This window comes from Mus pahari, chromosome 5 (genome assembly GCF_900095145.1).
Source record: "Mus pahari chromosome 5, PAHARI_EIJ_v1.1, whole genome shotgun sequence".
Taxonomy (NCBI): domain Eukaryota; kingdom Metazoa; phylum Chordata; class Mammalia; order Rodentia; family Muridae; genus Mus; species Mus pahari.
Window position 1 is genome coordinate 127,524,565 of NC_034594.1, and position 17,279 is coordinate 127,541,843.

General features: G+C 42.9%; 1 protein-coding gene across 8 annotated transcripts in view; it reads right to left on the bottom strand.

The window, feature by feature from the left end:
• The window catches only part of Cacna1e (calcium voltage-gated channel subunit alpha1 E), a 478,307-nt gene that overhangs the window by 159,332 nt on the left and 301,696 nt on the right, over nt 1-17,279 (bottom strand). For all 8 annotated transcript variants that reach the window (XM_029539216.1, XM_029539219.1, XM_029539215.1 and 5 more), the window contains one exon: nt 3,102-3,205. In XM_029539216.1, coding sequence (XP_029395076.1) covers nt 3,102-3,205 — 104 coding nt within the window. The remainder of the gene's footprint in view (nt 1-3,101; nt 3,206-17,279) is intronic.

The following is a 17,279-nucleotide window of genomic DNA, read 5'->3' on the forward strand; positions in this document are numbered from 1 at the left end:
TGTGTGTGTGTGTGTGTGTGTGTGTGTGTGTGCGCGCGCGCGTGCACACACACACACAACCTGCAGATGTCAGATCTCTTGGGAGTGGAGTTTACAGATATTGGTGAACTGACACATGGTCCTCTCTCAACCTCTGAGCCATCTATCTCCCCAGCTCCATTCCTTGCTTTCTTACTTGCTTCCTTATTCTTTGTGCCGTGTGTTCTTTATCAAGGTTTTTCCCCAAAGGTACCTCACAATGTCCATATTCTGTCCATACAGGTAACTGGCACTCTGGGTGGGTATAGCATTTGACCTTGAAAGCCGTTTTTCTGTTGGGAAGTTTTAGGAGCTTCTATACTGCTCTCTGATTTTCAGTGTTGCCACTGAGACGCTCCCTGGCATTCTGTTTCCTTATAGCAAATAGTAACCATGTACCCAATGATTAGAAGCTTTCAGAACATTCTTTTCTCTGATGGTCTGAAAGTTCATGGCAATTTACCTTTGTGCGGTTTTCCTATACGGAGTGTACTTTTAACGCTTGGATATCTTAATGGTTAGTTTACACATCTGCATTCTGCCACATGAACTGTTACAATATTGCCAAATGCATAACTTTACATTTAAACATATTTTACCAACTGTGCTTTACACATGCACAAACGTGATAACATATCACATTGTCTCCTTGTTTTCCCTGAAACATTCTTAAGATACCCTCTAGTCCATGTGTACACAGGATCTGTTGCTCTTAATTGCTACAGCACATGCCAGGGCAGCATCCAACAATTTACCTATCTAAAATCCCAACTTGGGATGTCCCGGTGCTTCCCATGCCCACTGCCAAGAAATACACCAGAAATAACATCTTTGCACACGAGTCCACGGTTTTATTTAAATCTGGCAATGCTGCGTCTTTTGTTCTGCGAACTTCTCTCATATTTTTCTAAGGTAGTTCTTTCTTCCTGTTTCATTGTTCTCTTTATTAAACTTTCTTACTAAAGTGTTAGCTCAGTTGTAAAGGTTTTGAAACAAGGTCTTACTATGTAGCCCAGGATGTGATTTTTCCTGCTTCTGCTTCTCAAGGGCTGGGGTTATGAGTGCCTGTTACCATTCCTTGCTGTCCTAGTCTATCAGTGTCTCTCTCTGTCTGTGCTTCCCTCTGTCTCTGTCTCTCCCCTAATCATACTTTCTAAGCGGTACCCTTAATTTCTCACTCCAACTTTACTATCTTTTTGGTTTGATTACATGTTGACATTAACGCAACTTTGTACTGCTTTCACATCAAGTGCATGTTCCGTATAGTTCCCACAGCCCTTCCTCATCTCAACACCCTCTCATTGTAAGCTATTATTTTGTGTATGAAATTATGTCTCTCTCTCTCTGCTGGTATCAGACATGAGCTTGTAAGTTATCTTTTACTGCCTGAGCTGCTCACAGTCACTCAAGTCTCTTTTCTCCTTATTATGCTGCTGAGGGACCTTCACACCGGGCATTCTCCTTAAATGCTGTGGCTGATCCCTGGCTGTGTGCTCACACTTATGAGCAAGGCAGTGGAAACTCCACATCCTTGGCTGGGGCCCGTGGTGTCTCAGTGCAGTGGGTGAATGGCAACCAGCTTAGAAGGACCATTCATATTCTAATTCCTGGAACTCCTGAGTGTTACCTTATTTGGAAAGAGTCTGCAGATACCGGCAAAGTTAAGTGTATTCAGAAGATGAGATCAAACTAGATTATCCAGTGATTCTAAATCAAATCACAAGTATCCTTATAAGAGCAAGACGGAGGGCGATGACAGAGTGGGGAGAAGAGGAGGCCATGTGAGCCCTGAAGCAGAGACTGGGGTGATGTGTCGGCATGGTGATAGTCCAAGAAATGCCTGGGTCTACCAAAGCTGGGTAGGAGAAGGAAGAAATTATTCTCTCCAGCCCTTGGACAGAGCATGCCTGCTAGATCTGGAGCTTGTAACTCAAAAACTACCAGAGGATTAAATGTCTGTCCATTTTATGCTACCTGGATTGTGATGTTTATTGTGACTCAGAAGTGTCAGTCTGCCTGTTTATTATCATTTTCCCTTGGAGGCCATTAAACCTCAGCTTTTACAGCTACTGTGGCATTAACCAGTTGTTGTATAAAATGGTTTGTTCACACTCTCTTCTGCTCTTATGCCTCTTGGTTTCTTTGTTCTTGAACCTTCTTAGTGTACATTTCCTCTATTCATAGACTCTCCAAAAAGTCTTGTTTCAATCAGCTGTATGTAAACTTAAAGATCACTTTATACATGATCATTCGAAGAACTCATACCAATCGACAAAATCGAAATTATCATCACCATCATCATCATCACCATCATCTCAACTTTGTTTCCTAAAATGTAGTGTTTTATATTTACTTAGACTGAGCCATCTTAAAATATTACATTTTAGCTTCTTTATACTCCATGCAATGTCTCATTTCTCCATCATCACTGGATTATTTATCTCCGTGTACTTCATTATCCTATGTTATTCTAACATATACCTTATACCCCATGCAATTTCCAATCCTGTTTGAAAGCATCTCTAATGGCTTTAGACTGCACAGATTTGTTCCTTCTCCCAAACAAATTATTATTTTCCACGCTGGTCAGTAAAATCAAAATTTGCACTCCCCATTTCAAATGGTAAAAGCATCTCTGCAAAATATGGCAGACACCGGGAATATAAACTGCTATAAATGAATTTGAGTTACGAACATGAGATGTGATGTATAATGTACTGCAAAGCAAGCGTTCTCTTTTGAAGACAGAGTCTCTATCTTCCTTAACGATATGTCTACAGCAACCAGCATAGTGCTTGACACAGAGTTATTGAATGGAGATATGAGTGAGTCAATGAACTCATAAGGTACTGTGTTCATAATTGTACACAACATATAGATTGTTTTAATGTCTAAAAATAATCAAGATGACTAAAACAATCATCTGTTACTATGCTGACACAGCTGGAATAGCATTGGCACAAGGGTCTGTCCATTGTCTTTGAAGTGACAGGTAAGTGAACTTATCTTCAATCAGGGTACATTATCCCCCAGATAGCAGCTCATAAAAGGAGATTAAAAAAAAATAAATAAATCTGGCTTACCCAGAAAGCACTCCCAGGACGAGGTTGAGAACAAAGAAGGATCCGATGATGATGAGAGGAATGAAATACAGCCAGTTCCAGGTGGCTCCTAAGGCATCATTGGTCTGAAAGAAAAAAAAAATGGTTTCGTAAGATTTAAAGCCACCCCAGGAACAAGGCCTACATTCCAGAGGTTTCATACGGTGGGTGATGTAACAATCATGGCATGACACAGTTCAACATTACCTCACCCCCATCCCCACTCCACGTTATTGTAAGACAACTCACATTTTACCCTGTGCCTACTGAAGGTCACATCAGCATCTCTGCAATACACTGAGTGGGAGAATTCTAACGCCCTTACTTAGAAGTGAAAACTGAATGGAAAAAGCCAAAAGAAATTTACCAAGGTTATAAAAAGGTGAGTTGGCTTTATAGTTCTTGGTAACATTTATTCTCAACCTTTGCACTCTTGAGCTAGATAAATAGTTAAAAACAAAACAAAACAAAATAAGGATAAGCTGAACTTGTCACGCTATCCCACGGGCGTTAGAAAAGCCCTTAGAAAGGCTGCTAAGGACGACTTAGGCTCTTACTTACGTTGCCCAGTTCTGGGGTTAGCTGTCCTTTACCCATCACAAGCTGGTACTACAGAGCTGGCTCAGGTATGGCCCCAGCAAAGCCCTGGGCAGAACAAAGACTATGTCTAGATTTGCAGAGTGCTGGTATAAGATCTGATCTCCCTCAAGCTCTCTCATCATGCTCCCTTCTCCCCTAACTCTTGCTGATACAGAGAAGTGGGGGAAAGCAGAGAAATACAGATTATGGACTACTGTCTCCAAGTTGAATGCAGAGTTGCTGAGGTGCCCAGAACTGAGGAAGGGTGATTTGCCATATCTTATGAGACCCTTGAGATTGAGCTCAAAGAATACTGAGGTGCTGTCTCTCAACAAAGGCTCTCATTCATTGGGTTCTTCCTGCTCAAGTTTTTCTGAAGGGATTTTCTAGATTTGTACTTCCCGCATACAGACCTTTGAACACTCTCCCTAACATAACCCTTCATGAATCACTTTCTATATCCATTTGAAATTCTCAACGGATATTTTGTCCCTAACTTATTGGGGAAACAGGTCCATCAAGATCAAATGCTAGATCTAAAGCTAATGTGCTGACTTAATAAAACTAAGTCCAGAGCTCAGAGCATCTGTGACAAAGTGTTGGCCCGTCCCTTCTATGTGCCTCTTTCTCCTTACTACTAAACCCTGAAAATATATCTTAAAGTGGTCATCCTCATGTTTCTTGTGGACTTATATAAACCCAATCTTTTTTTTCCTCTCCAGTTTGTCTCATTTTTTTTTCCCATTCCAATGTCAAGCCACATAACATATCTGTGGATTGGCTATGGCTGCTGTCACTGGACAATCAAATCTCCCATTAAAAATAATCCCAAGTCCTTTTGGCAACTTTGTGTCTTTTGTTCTGGCCCTGCACTGATCACAGATCAGATCACTGGAATAAAGTTGACTCAAACTATGATATAAACAAAAAATAAAAATTAAACTGTATGGAACAAAGTTCTGCCCACTTCAGTGTCAGAGTCTTGGGTCTTTGGCTTGACTGAGTCTTGGATAGATACAAGTAGAGAGGACACAGGGAAAACCTCAGGGAAAGCCATGTCTCATCATCAGAAAGAAGATGCAGCAGAACCAGATGCTGAGAGCCAAGTGGGGTGGGAAGAACAGGGCAGGTGGGTGTGGACGAGATGACTGAGGCATGCATCTTGCTGTGAGCTAAGGTACAGACTGATGCTCACTACAGAGCTCTGTCTGTCTTCATGATCGTGGGGAATCAATATCCTTTAAAGCCTTGCTAACTTCAGTGGCTCCAGATGAACACAATCCACTTGCTTTAAGGTTTCAATAGTCCCCACCCCCACTTCAGGGTTCTTTGACAGCAGGGACAAAGTTTACGCCAAGCACCCGGATCAGAGCTCAGCTGCCCATTAATGTGTCAATATCCGCAGTGGCAATGTTGAAATTGTGGGTTTTGAGGTATCTCTGATCTCCCACTGAGCTGTGGTTGAAGGGCAGCTAGGGCGGCTACAGAGTGAAACCTATATAACTATATAAAACATTGCATACTCTGCATTGTCGTGATTTGTAGAAGGCGAGGATGGCATTTTGTGGAAAATGGATTTGGTAGCCAGAGAAAGTTAGGGAAATGGCAGATTATCTATGTCTCACAGCTAGTGAGGAGAATAGTGGAAAGACATATTGCTTACTTCTCTATGCCATTTCACTAACTGCCTTGGTGGTGAACCCTTCTCTTTCAAAAAAAACAAAAACAAAAACAAAACAAAAACTCTATGAATCCATCAGAGGATATATTCCACGAGACAAAGGGATACGAGACTCCCTTATGTCCTTCCTAATACCTCTACAAAGCTCACATGACAACTAGTACTGGTCCAGCCAGAGTTGGCTGAGAATGCTTTGGGTTTACTCTTAACTATCTGAATATTTTAATATCTGGGATGTGACGAAGACTTTGGCACACACGGAGGTAATTGATTAATAAATGGCCACACTTTGAAGAAGATGACGACGCACTTGTTAAAAATAGACCAATAACAAATCCATCCTGCTAACGCTTTCTCCACCTGTGGAATTTTCTCTGAATTACACACGTCATCTATTTCAGCAATGGGACATCCTGGAAGAAGAAAAAGGAAGAAGAGGAAGAGAAGGGGGCAGTGAATAGCTGTGAAGACATCAGCCCCAGCAGCGTGATGATCTGGGAGTTAAGGAAATGACTGGCAGCTCAAAAGGTCCTGCAGAAGAGAGAAGCTTGATAGTGCCTGTCCTCCATCACTCACGGTCCTCCATCACTCACGGCCCTTCAACACTCCTGCTGAATTCCCTCCATACTCAACTCCTAACAAGCAGTTTCCTCCTTGCCCTCCTTCCTCCACCTTTTCTGACCAGGTGGCTCCCCACCCCTTTACATGTTTATTGTGGTCCAAAAGTCAACGGGATGAAGGGGACATTCCTCATCAGAAAGTGGGCAAGCAAAGGACTTCACTCACGATTCCCTCCTTCAAAATGGCAAGGTTCTTTCAGATGCTAAATGGAGCTTTCATCTCCTTCTGATTCATCATTATTAAAAACTTAAAATTGTCCAGTGTAGGAGAGATGTCTATATTTTAGTGTGTATATTTTGAGGCTTAAGAAAATGAAGCAATCAACAACTCCGCAGGCACGAAGCATCCTGATACTGGGAGTCAGGGTACCATTGGCAGTGTGGCCAGAGTCTGGTCATTCTCTTGTGCTGTCTAGTTGACTCTCTCTAGAGGGGATGGGAGGTCACAGTCTGGAAAAACGTAGGAGCTTCCCCTTTCACTCGTCATTGTGCCTGTCACTGTTACAGTGCTCTCAAGGCACTTTTGTATCTGGGATACTCAAACCTTATTTTCAACTTTAGGAACATGAGATAGCCATGCTAAGGTCTTCAGATAAAATTCTGATGCACGAGACTGCAGCTTCCAAAATATAATCTGCTAGTTCCTGCCCCAGTACAGTCTCTTAGGAGAATCTTTACCACCCAGACCTCCAATGGGAAACAACTATGGATTGGGCCTTTCCCTGCAATGAATGTCACCTAGAGAAGAGTAGCCTCTTCATTTCACAACTATGGAACACTTGCCACAGTGATGAACTTTGGACTGAAGAATGTCTGAGTGACTGACAAAGCTTGGTCTGTGTGATATATCCTACCCATAGAAAGTTTGCTTATGGACCAGAGTCCCAGGTATGGAAGACACCTCAACTGGATTATAGGTGCCTCCTACTTGCTAGATCTGAGATGGGCATAGTGGAAATGAAAAGGCAGAATCACTGGCCTCATATGACAATCTCAAACCTCACATTGATTCTTTGCCCTTTAGAGCCAGATGCTATTCTCCTGACCTTAGATATTAGAAGTCCAGCTGAACTTGACATTGGGACTTGTACAAGTAACCTCCCAAAGACTTGTGGCTTTTATTTGGACTTGGTCTAAAAACTGTACCATTACCTTCCATTGTTCCAAAGCTCCCAATTTAAGTAGAGGCATACTGGTTCTGCTGGTTTCTGCTGGCTTCCCCAGTTTGCAAACAGCCCCATGTGAACGTCCTAGCCTCTGATTCTCCTACTGAACCCTTTCCTCGTTGTCCCTTTGCTTTTCCCTGGAGCACCCTAGCAGGCCTACCATGTGACAGGCATTAGAGAGAGCTTTTCCTTGGCTCCCTGTCCTCTACTTTAAGGGGCTGATGTGCCTATAATGCACAGCAATTCCTCTGCCTGACCCCTCTCCTGATGCTAGTCTAGTGGTTCCTCCTCCTTCTTACCTGTGGCTTCACTGAATGGCACACACATGAACATGTGCACATGACAATGGTGATGACAGACAGAGAAAGAAGTTTGGGGGTGGCAGCCCACCTGCACAGGAGTGCTCAGCCGGTACCAGTCCTGACATCGTGGGACTGCGTTTCTTTGGGAACCTGCCTGATTGAGGGTGGTAAGCTCACCCACTCCCTGTGTAAACAGGCACACATGGCAATTATCACATTAATCTTCGGGGGTGGGGTGGGAGAGATGCAGGAAGATAGGGCAGAGGGAGCCAGACTGGAGAGAAATATAGGAATGGAAAGAGCAAGGAGAAAGGGGCCCTATAGTTCTTCCTCTCAGAGGGTGTACGTTCAGATTTCTTACAGGGTCCTACCCGGCTTGTGGAAAGGATGCTGAAGCAGCTGTCAGTCATGATCTTGCTTCTCAGAGCAGCTCTGAGCAGAAAGGCTGAGCTCCCTGAGACACGCTTATGGCTGAAAGTATTGGGAAAGAAAGAGCAGGTTCCTGAATTCTTTAGAAACAGTCTTTGGGGAACCCCTCATTCCCAGGTTTGAGGCAGTCCTAGCTGGAAGACCCAAACCAGATTGCAGAAGGCTTCCTTAGCCGAAGCACAGCTTCCATTTGAGGTCAGAGGGATTCTCTGTCAGGGTTTTACATATCTGTCAGGTATTAGCACAGCCCAGGTCTCCACTTTACAGATACCAGTGGGAATCCCTGAGTTGTGACAAGTGAGAATGTCTCCAGAGTTTCCAAATGGTTTGCATGGAAAGATAAAAACAGCTTTAGACTAAAAACCTCTGGCCTCGGGGCTCCATCTTAATTAGAGATCTTCAATTTCACTAATTACTAATAGCTCGGGTTGGAAGGTGGTGGAGCAGCTACCAGACTGCCAAAAGGGACAGATCATTTGTCTCAGCCAATGCTAACCACTCCTAAGAAAAGGAACATGATTGTGAAATGTGAATACAGATGCAATTTCTCAACAAATACTTTCTGTCGAGGTCCCGAACCAGGCAGACTATTCCTCACCAAGTAACTATCCCTCCCTTCCTCCTAACACAATGCACGGGGGCCTCCATTCTACCCCAAGTGACTTAGGTGCTCTGTTTTGGAACTCAAATGATTTCATCCTACACATTCATGAATTACCTACTCAGGAGCAAGTTCTTTCCTCTAAAGATAAATGAACAGCAGAACAGTCATAGTCTTGGCCACCATGGAACTTGTGATATGATAGGGAATATCCATGTGAACAGGTAAAACACACAGAAAAGTATAATTCAAAATGAGGCCAGTGTTGGGAAGGGACGGAGGAGTGCTCAGGCAGGTGATGGATTCACTCTGGTCAACAGAAAGGGAACAATGTGTCTTAGAGAAAGAATCCTATGAATGAAAGTGAGGTGTGGTATACAAGAAGGAAAAGAGGTGCCTTCTTTGAATGAATGATACTGTCTTGCAGTATCTCTTCCTGCTCGATCCCATGTAGATATTCTGAAACATAAAAAAGAAAAAAACTCACAGGCTACCTCTTAGATGCGTCTTTTCGGAATGTACATTACTACAACAGTATTCAATAGCCCTTGGGCCTCTTCTAGCTGCCATTTTCCTTTCTTAACTGTAACCAAGTCTTGACTTCTCTAAGTATCCATTAGACAGGACTCATCATTGGTTAGTGCCATGTGAATGCTCCCTTTCATAGGTTCAACCACCCATAGGAGTCAGCGGTCTGCGTGTGACAGAGTTTGTGTTGCCCCTGGCCAGGCTTTCTACCGATAACTTATAAGAGTACTCATCCCCAGCTGCTGTGGGTGCTATCTCTGAATAGCTCTCATTCTTGGCTCCTCCTTAGAAGCCTGTTCCTGGCTAAGAGACCAGCCTCACCATGAAATTCATATCCTTGCGGTGATAATGGGAGGACATGTGGCCAAGAGCTGCCTGAACTGAAGAAGCATTGATGGTCCATCCTCTGTCAGGCTGGATGAAACACTCGTGTGATACAGTCTCGCTTTGGAACTGCCTATTGAACAAGGCTGAGACCAACACTTCTGAGACCACATCTCTGCCTCAAGCTCCCCAAACTACCTACTTTGCTCCCATTCTTTCAGGAACCGCATAGCAGTGATTCCTCTATAATCCATTCAGTAAGCAAGCACCTCCATCCCAGAGTCGATTTCTAAGGAATCTGACTTGAGATATTTTATACCGTCTGTGCCAGGGCTTGGACTAACCTTAGCAGGCTGACAGCACCTGAATCATAGCTGTTTGGTGACATTTCTATCAACAGAGCCACCGTATGCCTTTGCCACCCCATGTTTTAGGAAAATGATACAGTGAACAGTATACCTTATAACCTGTTGGATATTCTGAATCCCACCCATGTATTATTGAAGCTGGTTCCCTGCATACCAGGAAGAAAATTATGAGTTTACATGGCCCAATCTATCATTTTCTAGAAGAAACCAAAGCCCAGAGAGGCATAATGACTCCCTTGAGGATACAAATTACTGAAGGACCTGTATGCACACTCTAGAGCCGTAGTGACTCAGTTTCATGAGACTCTGACTCTTGTTGTCCGGTAGCATCAGGATGCCTGAAATCAGAATGCCTGAAATCAATCCCATCCACATTGTCACCATCTTTAAGGCAGTGGTTCTCAACCTGTGGGCTGTGACCCCTTTATGGGTCACATGTCAGACATCCTGCATATCAGATATTTACATTATAATTTGTAACAGTAGCAAATTACAGTTATGAAGTAGCAACAAAATAATTTTATGGTTGCGGGCCACTATAACACGAAGAACTGTATTATAGGGTTACAGCAATAGGAAGGTTGAGAACCACTGTTCTTAGGGAAAACAAACACAAGCAGTATCCTACAAGCCCCAGCCCCCAGGGAGGAGGAGAATGGGAAGGCAGATGGAAGGAGAGAAGACAGAAAGCTGCCAGTGAGTTCCAGGAGGCAAGTCATTTCATTACATCTCAGGTCCTGTAGCAGACTTCATAAACATGCCAAGTGCACACAAGCAAGTCCCAGGGCAGCACCAGCCTGAGCCAGCTAAGGCTCTCTTTGGAGTATGGTCAGTCAAAGGTACCTGACCTTGATACAGCTAACTTGTCCCCATTGGCCTGCATTGTCAGGAATTGTCCTGAAGAATACAGCTAAGCCTAACATATACACAAGTAAAGCTAGAGTACCACACTCCTAACCTCCAAACCACTTGCAAAGCCACCCTATTCTACATCCTATTCTACATATTCTTTTTGGCACTTAATCTTACATATGGCCACATGTCCCATTAGTATTTCCTATGGAGTTAGTATTGTCACAAGATTATATTTGGAGACTCCATAACTTTAAGGGCATGAGGAAGACACCTCTGCTCAAGGTCAAGGCTACCGACTTCAGACTATGAACACTGCAATTTAAATAGAGAAAGGGTAAAGATGCCAAGCAATGTTTTAGGTGACTTTTCTTTCATCTGAGTTTGGAAAAAGAAACTCCCTGATGGCCAATTAAAAGAAAGACATTCCAAGGGATCACCCAAAGATAGATGATAATGATAAGTCTACAAATGGTTGCATCAGCAGTAGCAAGGAAGGCAATATAAGACAAGAAGTATCCGGCGAGAGGAGACTCTCACTGGCAGCCTGAATTACACAGATCTGCCATTCTCCAAGAGTCCTTCTGGTTTTGCTCCTTCCCCTATTCCTGGTTCTACCAGATCTTGGGTCCTTTCATACTTGGAGACTCTCCTCGGATCTATAAGGCTTTTCCTAGGTACACCATTCCAGGATTTCCCTCAGCAATTAGGTATACCTCATAGTAGCATGTATATTCATTCAACATGTCTAAGTAGGTACCGTGCATCAAATCAATGGGAAAGGAAAATAGTAGTCAAGGGCTTTGGTTTCTATTTAAAAAAAGCTAAGTCAGTAGGAAAAAAAAACCCACCTGCAACTGAAAATTCAGCGTTAAGTGCTATACTTCAGCATTTAGTCTTATTCACTTATAGATCTTTTTTAAATGGGTTCTGTTCTGTCTCTTTTACATATTGTCCCTCCCTTATCACTAGGGCTAAGTGCTTTTTGGAAAAAGAATCTTATCTCATATTTCTGCATGTACTTCTACCAATACCAAGGATATTACTCTACAAACAAGAGATTCTTAATAATAGTGTTGACTAATAAAAGATTATAAATTTCCTGGCATTCTTCTGCTTCACAAGCCTATATGAGTTTTCTTTCTGCTTCACAAGCCTATATGAGTTTTCTTCTCTGGAAATAAATAGATCACTTGCAAAATGGCATCTCTGTTGACATACAGCAGGCACACTTAGCTAGCTCAAATGTTCCCAGTATATTCGAGCAGACACCCAAGAAAAAGGCATCAGGATAATCATTTGCCTTGGCTTTCAGTTTTTCCTTCTCACCAGATTCTGAACAGAAGGTAAATCAATTTATCATGAAAGATATCTGGGTTAATTAACAATTGTGCACCAAACCCTAGGTGAGGCTGGTTAGCCTTGCTGGCTTCCTGAAGAAACTCCAGGGCAATTGCTTTTGGGGTTTGTGGTCCCCGGAAAACCTCCTGCTTTTCAGTAAGAACTAGGCTGCCTTGTTTGGCCTCAGTGGGAGAGTAGGTCCCTAGTTCTGCAGTGAATTGATATGCCAGGGTAGAGTCCAGAGATGGGGTTGCCCCTTCTAAGAGGAGAAGGGGAGGGATGGGGAGAAGAGGCTATATGGGGGGGGAGTTCTAGGAGGAAAGGGGGGCTGCAATTGGGATATAAAATTAATAGATAAATTAATAGGGGAAAAACAGCTTGAAAGCAAGGGCTCAAGGCTCCTGAGTTTTTGTTTCTCCAGGACTCAGCATCTCTGGACAGCGTGCTCAGATTTCACCTGCAGAGATGCTGTGGTAAATGAATGCAAGAGACCTACACGTCTGCTTATCACCCGAGGCACGGGAAGAGCTAGGTGAAACTCCATAAGATCTGATGACAGATTAGTTCCTCATACTTGTAGCACTGGGCTATAAGGAGGCACAAGGCACCACTTCTTCTCCTCTTGTGGACACTATGGAATTTAGGGGAAGTCAGAGCCTAAATGCTAGTCCCCTTCACTTGTGAGAAACCTGGTATACATCACTAGTGTCCTATAACCATCACTAACCCCTGTGCCCAAAGACTATCTAAAGGAGAATCTGTCCTATCGGTAGGTATCTATGTGAGACATCTATTCCCATTTCATTCTCAATATGCTTCACTTTGCCCTCAATCCCAGGTTCTAATAATCTACTTCCCAGCATCTTTTCTCATCCATTGAGCTCTCTGGTTCACTCTGAAGCTGCCCTCATAGAGGTTCATGTTGATTCTTCCCTTGCCTCACACATTTCAACCCAACATTTCTAATCACTTGAGGTACACATCTGAAACAGAATACAGATAATAAATAATGGTCATCATTTCCTCAATCTGAGAATGATGGAAAGAATTCCTTTGGGTGTCTACTACTTGTAGTAAACTTTCGAGTTCATCAGGTGTGATGTAATAGAGTCAAAAACAATGAGTATCACACGAACACACCTAAGCTGTCCAAAGGCAGATACTCTATCTGGGACACTAAGAAAACCATTAAAACATCTGAAAATATTGTTCTGTGTCTTTGACCTCAAGGTATCAAAGAGATATTAAAGAGATAAAAGTAGTTTTTACTTCTTCTTGTTAAGCATCTACTTTGGGCTGGACACTCCACCAAGGATATAACATATACTGACTCTAATCTCTACCCTATATGTTAAACACAAACAAGGTAAGCCTGATACTGGAAATATAGCTAACTGTCTAGGGCCAATGAGGTCATAGATCTTGGTGGAGAACCTACAACTGCCATTTTACTAAACCAGTATAATCCCTAGCTATATTCTAATGTTTATCCTTATAGCCACTGATAAGTACAGTTCTTACTCCTCACCAAGGAAACGTTTCTTTGCAATAGACAGAGACCATTACAGAAAACCACAACTGGTCAAAAAGTAGAGATGTGGACCCAAGACCCAATTGATCCATCTACAGCATAACTTATTACCTAAGGCTCGGTGATTATTTCAGAGGAGAGAGGCAGAAAGATTGTAAGAACCAGAAGAACAGAAATCTTGCTATGAGATTGTGTCTCCCAGAAATTTTGGAGAGGATACACCCATCAAGTCTTACCAATGAGACTGCCAAAATCTGACCTGAACAAGGACTTAAAAAAGGATGTTAATGTGAAAGTGGAAAAATTCGGGAGGTTTCAACCCTGGACAAAGAACTGCAGACAGCTAGGTACTGAGTGCTGGGAAAAGAAGTCTTTCCAAGGGAGGATAACAAATGATCAATCCTGAAAACTTATACAAAGAAATAACATTATATGAATGGAACAGGTTATATTCAATGTATTTATTAATACACACACTACACACACACAAATACATACACAAACACACATATATACACATACAAGTATACACATACATACACAAACACGCATATAAACACACATACATACACACATACAAACACATATACAAACAAGCACACACAGACATACACAAGCACACACTCTTACACAAACACACATACACACACCTGTGTACACACATGGGTGTATGTGTGTGTTTAAAAACAATTAAACAAAAAAAAAAAAGAGTCCATGATTTTAAAGAAAATAAAGGAGTGGGGTACATGGAGGGGTTGGAAGAAGGAAAGGGAAGTAGAAATAGTGTAATTGCCTTATAATCTCAAACATTAAAAAATATACAATAAAAGAAGACAAAAAATTTAAAAAGAACACAACGCAGGCATGCAAGCCTAAGAGAGTGGCCCAACATCTCCTGGTTAACTTACTAAAGGGCCACAACCCACACCTAGATTTTCGCTTTCTTCGCTCAGTACACTGTGTTACCTGGGCCTGTGGGTGGGGGAGAGAAAGAAATAACCATGTTGTTTCCCTTGGAATATGTCTGAGAACAGAGCTATGGGTGCAGGCATTCACAGCAGCAATGTCAGTAGGACGAATGGTTCCTGACTGTCAGAGTTCTACCCCGATGGGATGTTGTTTCAACTCTGCACCCTGACCTCAAGGTGTTTCTTCTCTGCCTCAGACGCCTGGTGAATCTGGAAAGCTGACACAGCCAGTTCTGCCGTTACTTGTACAACTGCCATTCTGATGCCAGGGAGATCTTGTTAGTCTTCAGAGCCAGGGGGCAGCTGTCATTTCTAACCGATGCATCTTCCCTTAATATACTATAGTACTGTCCTGGCCAAAGCCTCTAGTGTGTCTGAGCCCAACCGACCCTGTATAAGTAATCTGCCCAGCATCTGCCACATACAAGATCACGGCTTCTTGAATGCCACGTTCTTTCCTATCTCCATGTTCTTTGTTCATGTTGTCACCATACTCTGGGTACCTGCCTTCCCTTTTCTACCTGAAAAGTTTGGACTCAAAGCTTGATTGAACCTGACATTTACTAAGAAGACTTCCCGGAGGCTTGGGTTTTCTCTACTTTATCCCAATACCTCACCTAGCTCTCCCCTGTACCTGCTGCATTTACTATTCTCTACCACAAGGTTCCACACTCAACTGCAAGGAGCAGGTGGATCCAAGTTCCCACTCCAACTTAGCTCTCAATAAGAACACAGTACGTGTTTGTTGAAAGACTAAATATTAATAAGCTCAATGGGTGGCCCTGGTTAAATCTAATAAGACTAGGCTAGTTCAGTTATCAATACTTTTGCTGAGCATTGCCCCTGTAATTCCAGTGCTAGGGAAGTGGAGTCAGATGGATCCCTGGGGCATTCTGGACAGCTAACCTAGTCTAACCAGCAGGCCCCTGGGGCCAGTAAGAGACCCTGTCTCACTTGTACCTGAGCAATTACACTTGAGGCTTATCTCTGGCCTCTGTGTGCAAACACGTGCAAGAACACAAGCACCCAAAAGTACAGCATTCACATCCACATGAAGATACAATTATGTGAACATACCCTAAACAAATATGCCTGAAGCAGCGCCGTCAGAAGGGAATGGGGCAGAAGGAAGCAGGGATTGGAGAAGGGAGGGGGTAGGAGAGAAGGAAGAGCATGAGAAAGGTCTTTCAAAGAGTTAATTGAATGTGTAGGGGTTTCTCCATGACTAAGCGGGCATAGGTGATTAGAGGGAATTTATCAGGGATTATCATTTAATAAGCTCTTCCTGGGTCTATCTTACCACAAAGACTAACTTATAATCCTCCCCGGAGGAGAGAGCCTCTATCACTCTTGTCTCTGATGAGCTGGGGAAAGGATTAAAACAAGACTGCTAGACTCTGCCCTCTCACACAGTGACAATCACAGCTGTATGCAAAGCTGGGTAGGGAGATAGAAAAGACAGCTCAGCCAGGCATGGGCATGGGCAATGGGCATGGCATGGGCATGGACATGGGCATGGACATGGACTACTTTCTTGGAGGACCCCCCCCCCAAAGACCCAGGAAACTCTCCCTCATTTCAGAAAAAATACACAGCAACCCTTAGAGACCAAGAAAGGAAGAGGAAGTCCTTTGTAGGGACATCAGAAAGCAGTGCTTCACTGCCTATTAAGAAAGGTTCATCCAGTACTGCAGCACCTATGGTACTGGGCCCTGGTGCAATAGGGCAGAAAACATCCTCCAGGATCAACCCTGGCTCTCTAGGGCCAGGTAATGCTAAGCTTGCTGCTTTTTACCTCCCTGACTGAGGGCTGGCTAGGGGTTCTCCTTGCTGGGGAATGTTTTTAATTGTCAACTTCACAACCCAATCTCCAACATCCACATAATTCACTTTCAAAACTCAACCATCCTGCAAAGCCTTCCTCATGCCTCGTCTCACTGACCCCATGTCCTTCATGTACAGGAATTCTTGCTTCCTCTGGCTGGTATTACAGGAGCTTTCCAGGTATATTTTGGGGTCCTCTAAGCCCCACATTTAAACCCAAGCCTGTCCCTAATTCTCTTGGCCAAATGCTGGCAATTTATCCTGGATGACAGGAGGTTCTCTAGGGCAATTCTGTAGCTTGTTTTCTAGGGCAGTAGGTCAGAGTGTATTGGAAATAAGAGTCAACATTTTATTAAGTGATTTCTATAGATGTTGTATCCACATTGACATGAAATCTCAATCTTCTCAATGATTCTTTGAGGCTGATACTAGCACTCCCATTTTTCTCTCTGGAGAGCAAGTTGAAGGACTGAATTACTTGCCTGAGATTACAAGAAGTGACAGGGCCGAAAAGTCAACATATTTAGTGCTTGCTACATTATCTGAAATAGAATAAATATTCTACAAACATCAGATTTTAATATTAACCTAAATAGATAAAGTCTAATTCTCTCCAGGCAGTCTTGGGGCTGGGGGAATGAATCACCATTAATTATACTCTCACCTAAATACTTTACTTCCATGAGCAAAGAAACAATCGCCTATTCAACCTCTTCTATTTTATTACTCTTTGAATACTAAATTGTTCATCATAGCATATACTGTCTTCCTTCTGTACATATCCATGAATTCTTGAAAAAAAAAAAGCTTTTGCATTTCTCTAGATATCACAGTGTCTGCCACTTTAATGGGATTCAACAAATATGTGATGTAGAAAGAATACATCCAGTCATTAGAATCAACGTGGAAAGGCCCATTCTAGTCACTACCAATTTCAACTGGAGAAACTCAGCCTAGAGCAGAGGTTCCCAGAGGGTGGGACCTGGGCCTGGGGCATCAGCACCAGCTGGGACCTTGTTGGAAATGCATAGCCTTAGATCCCAACT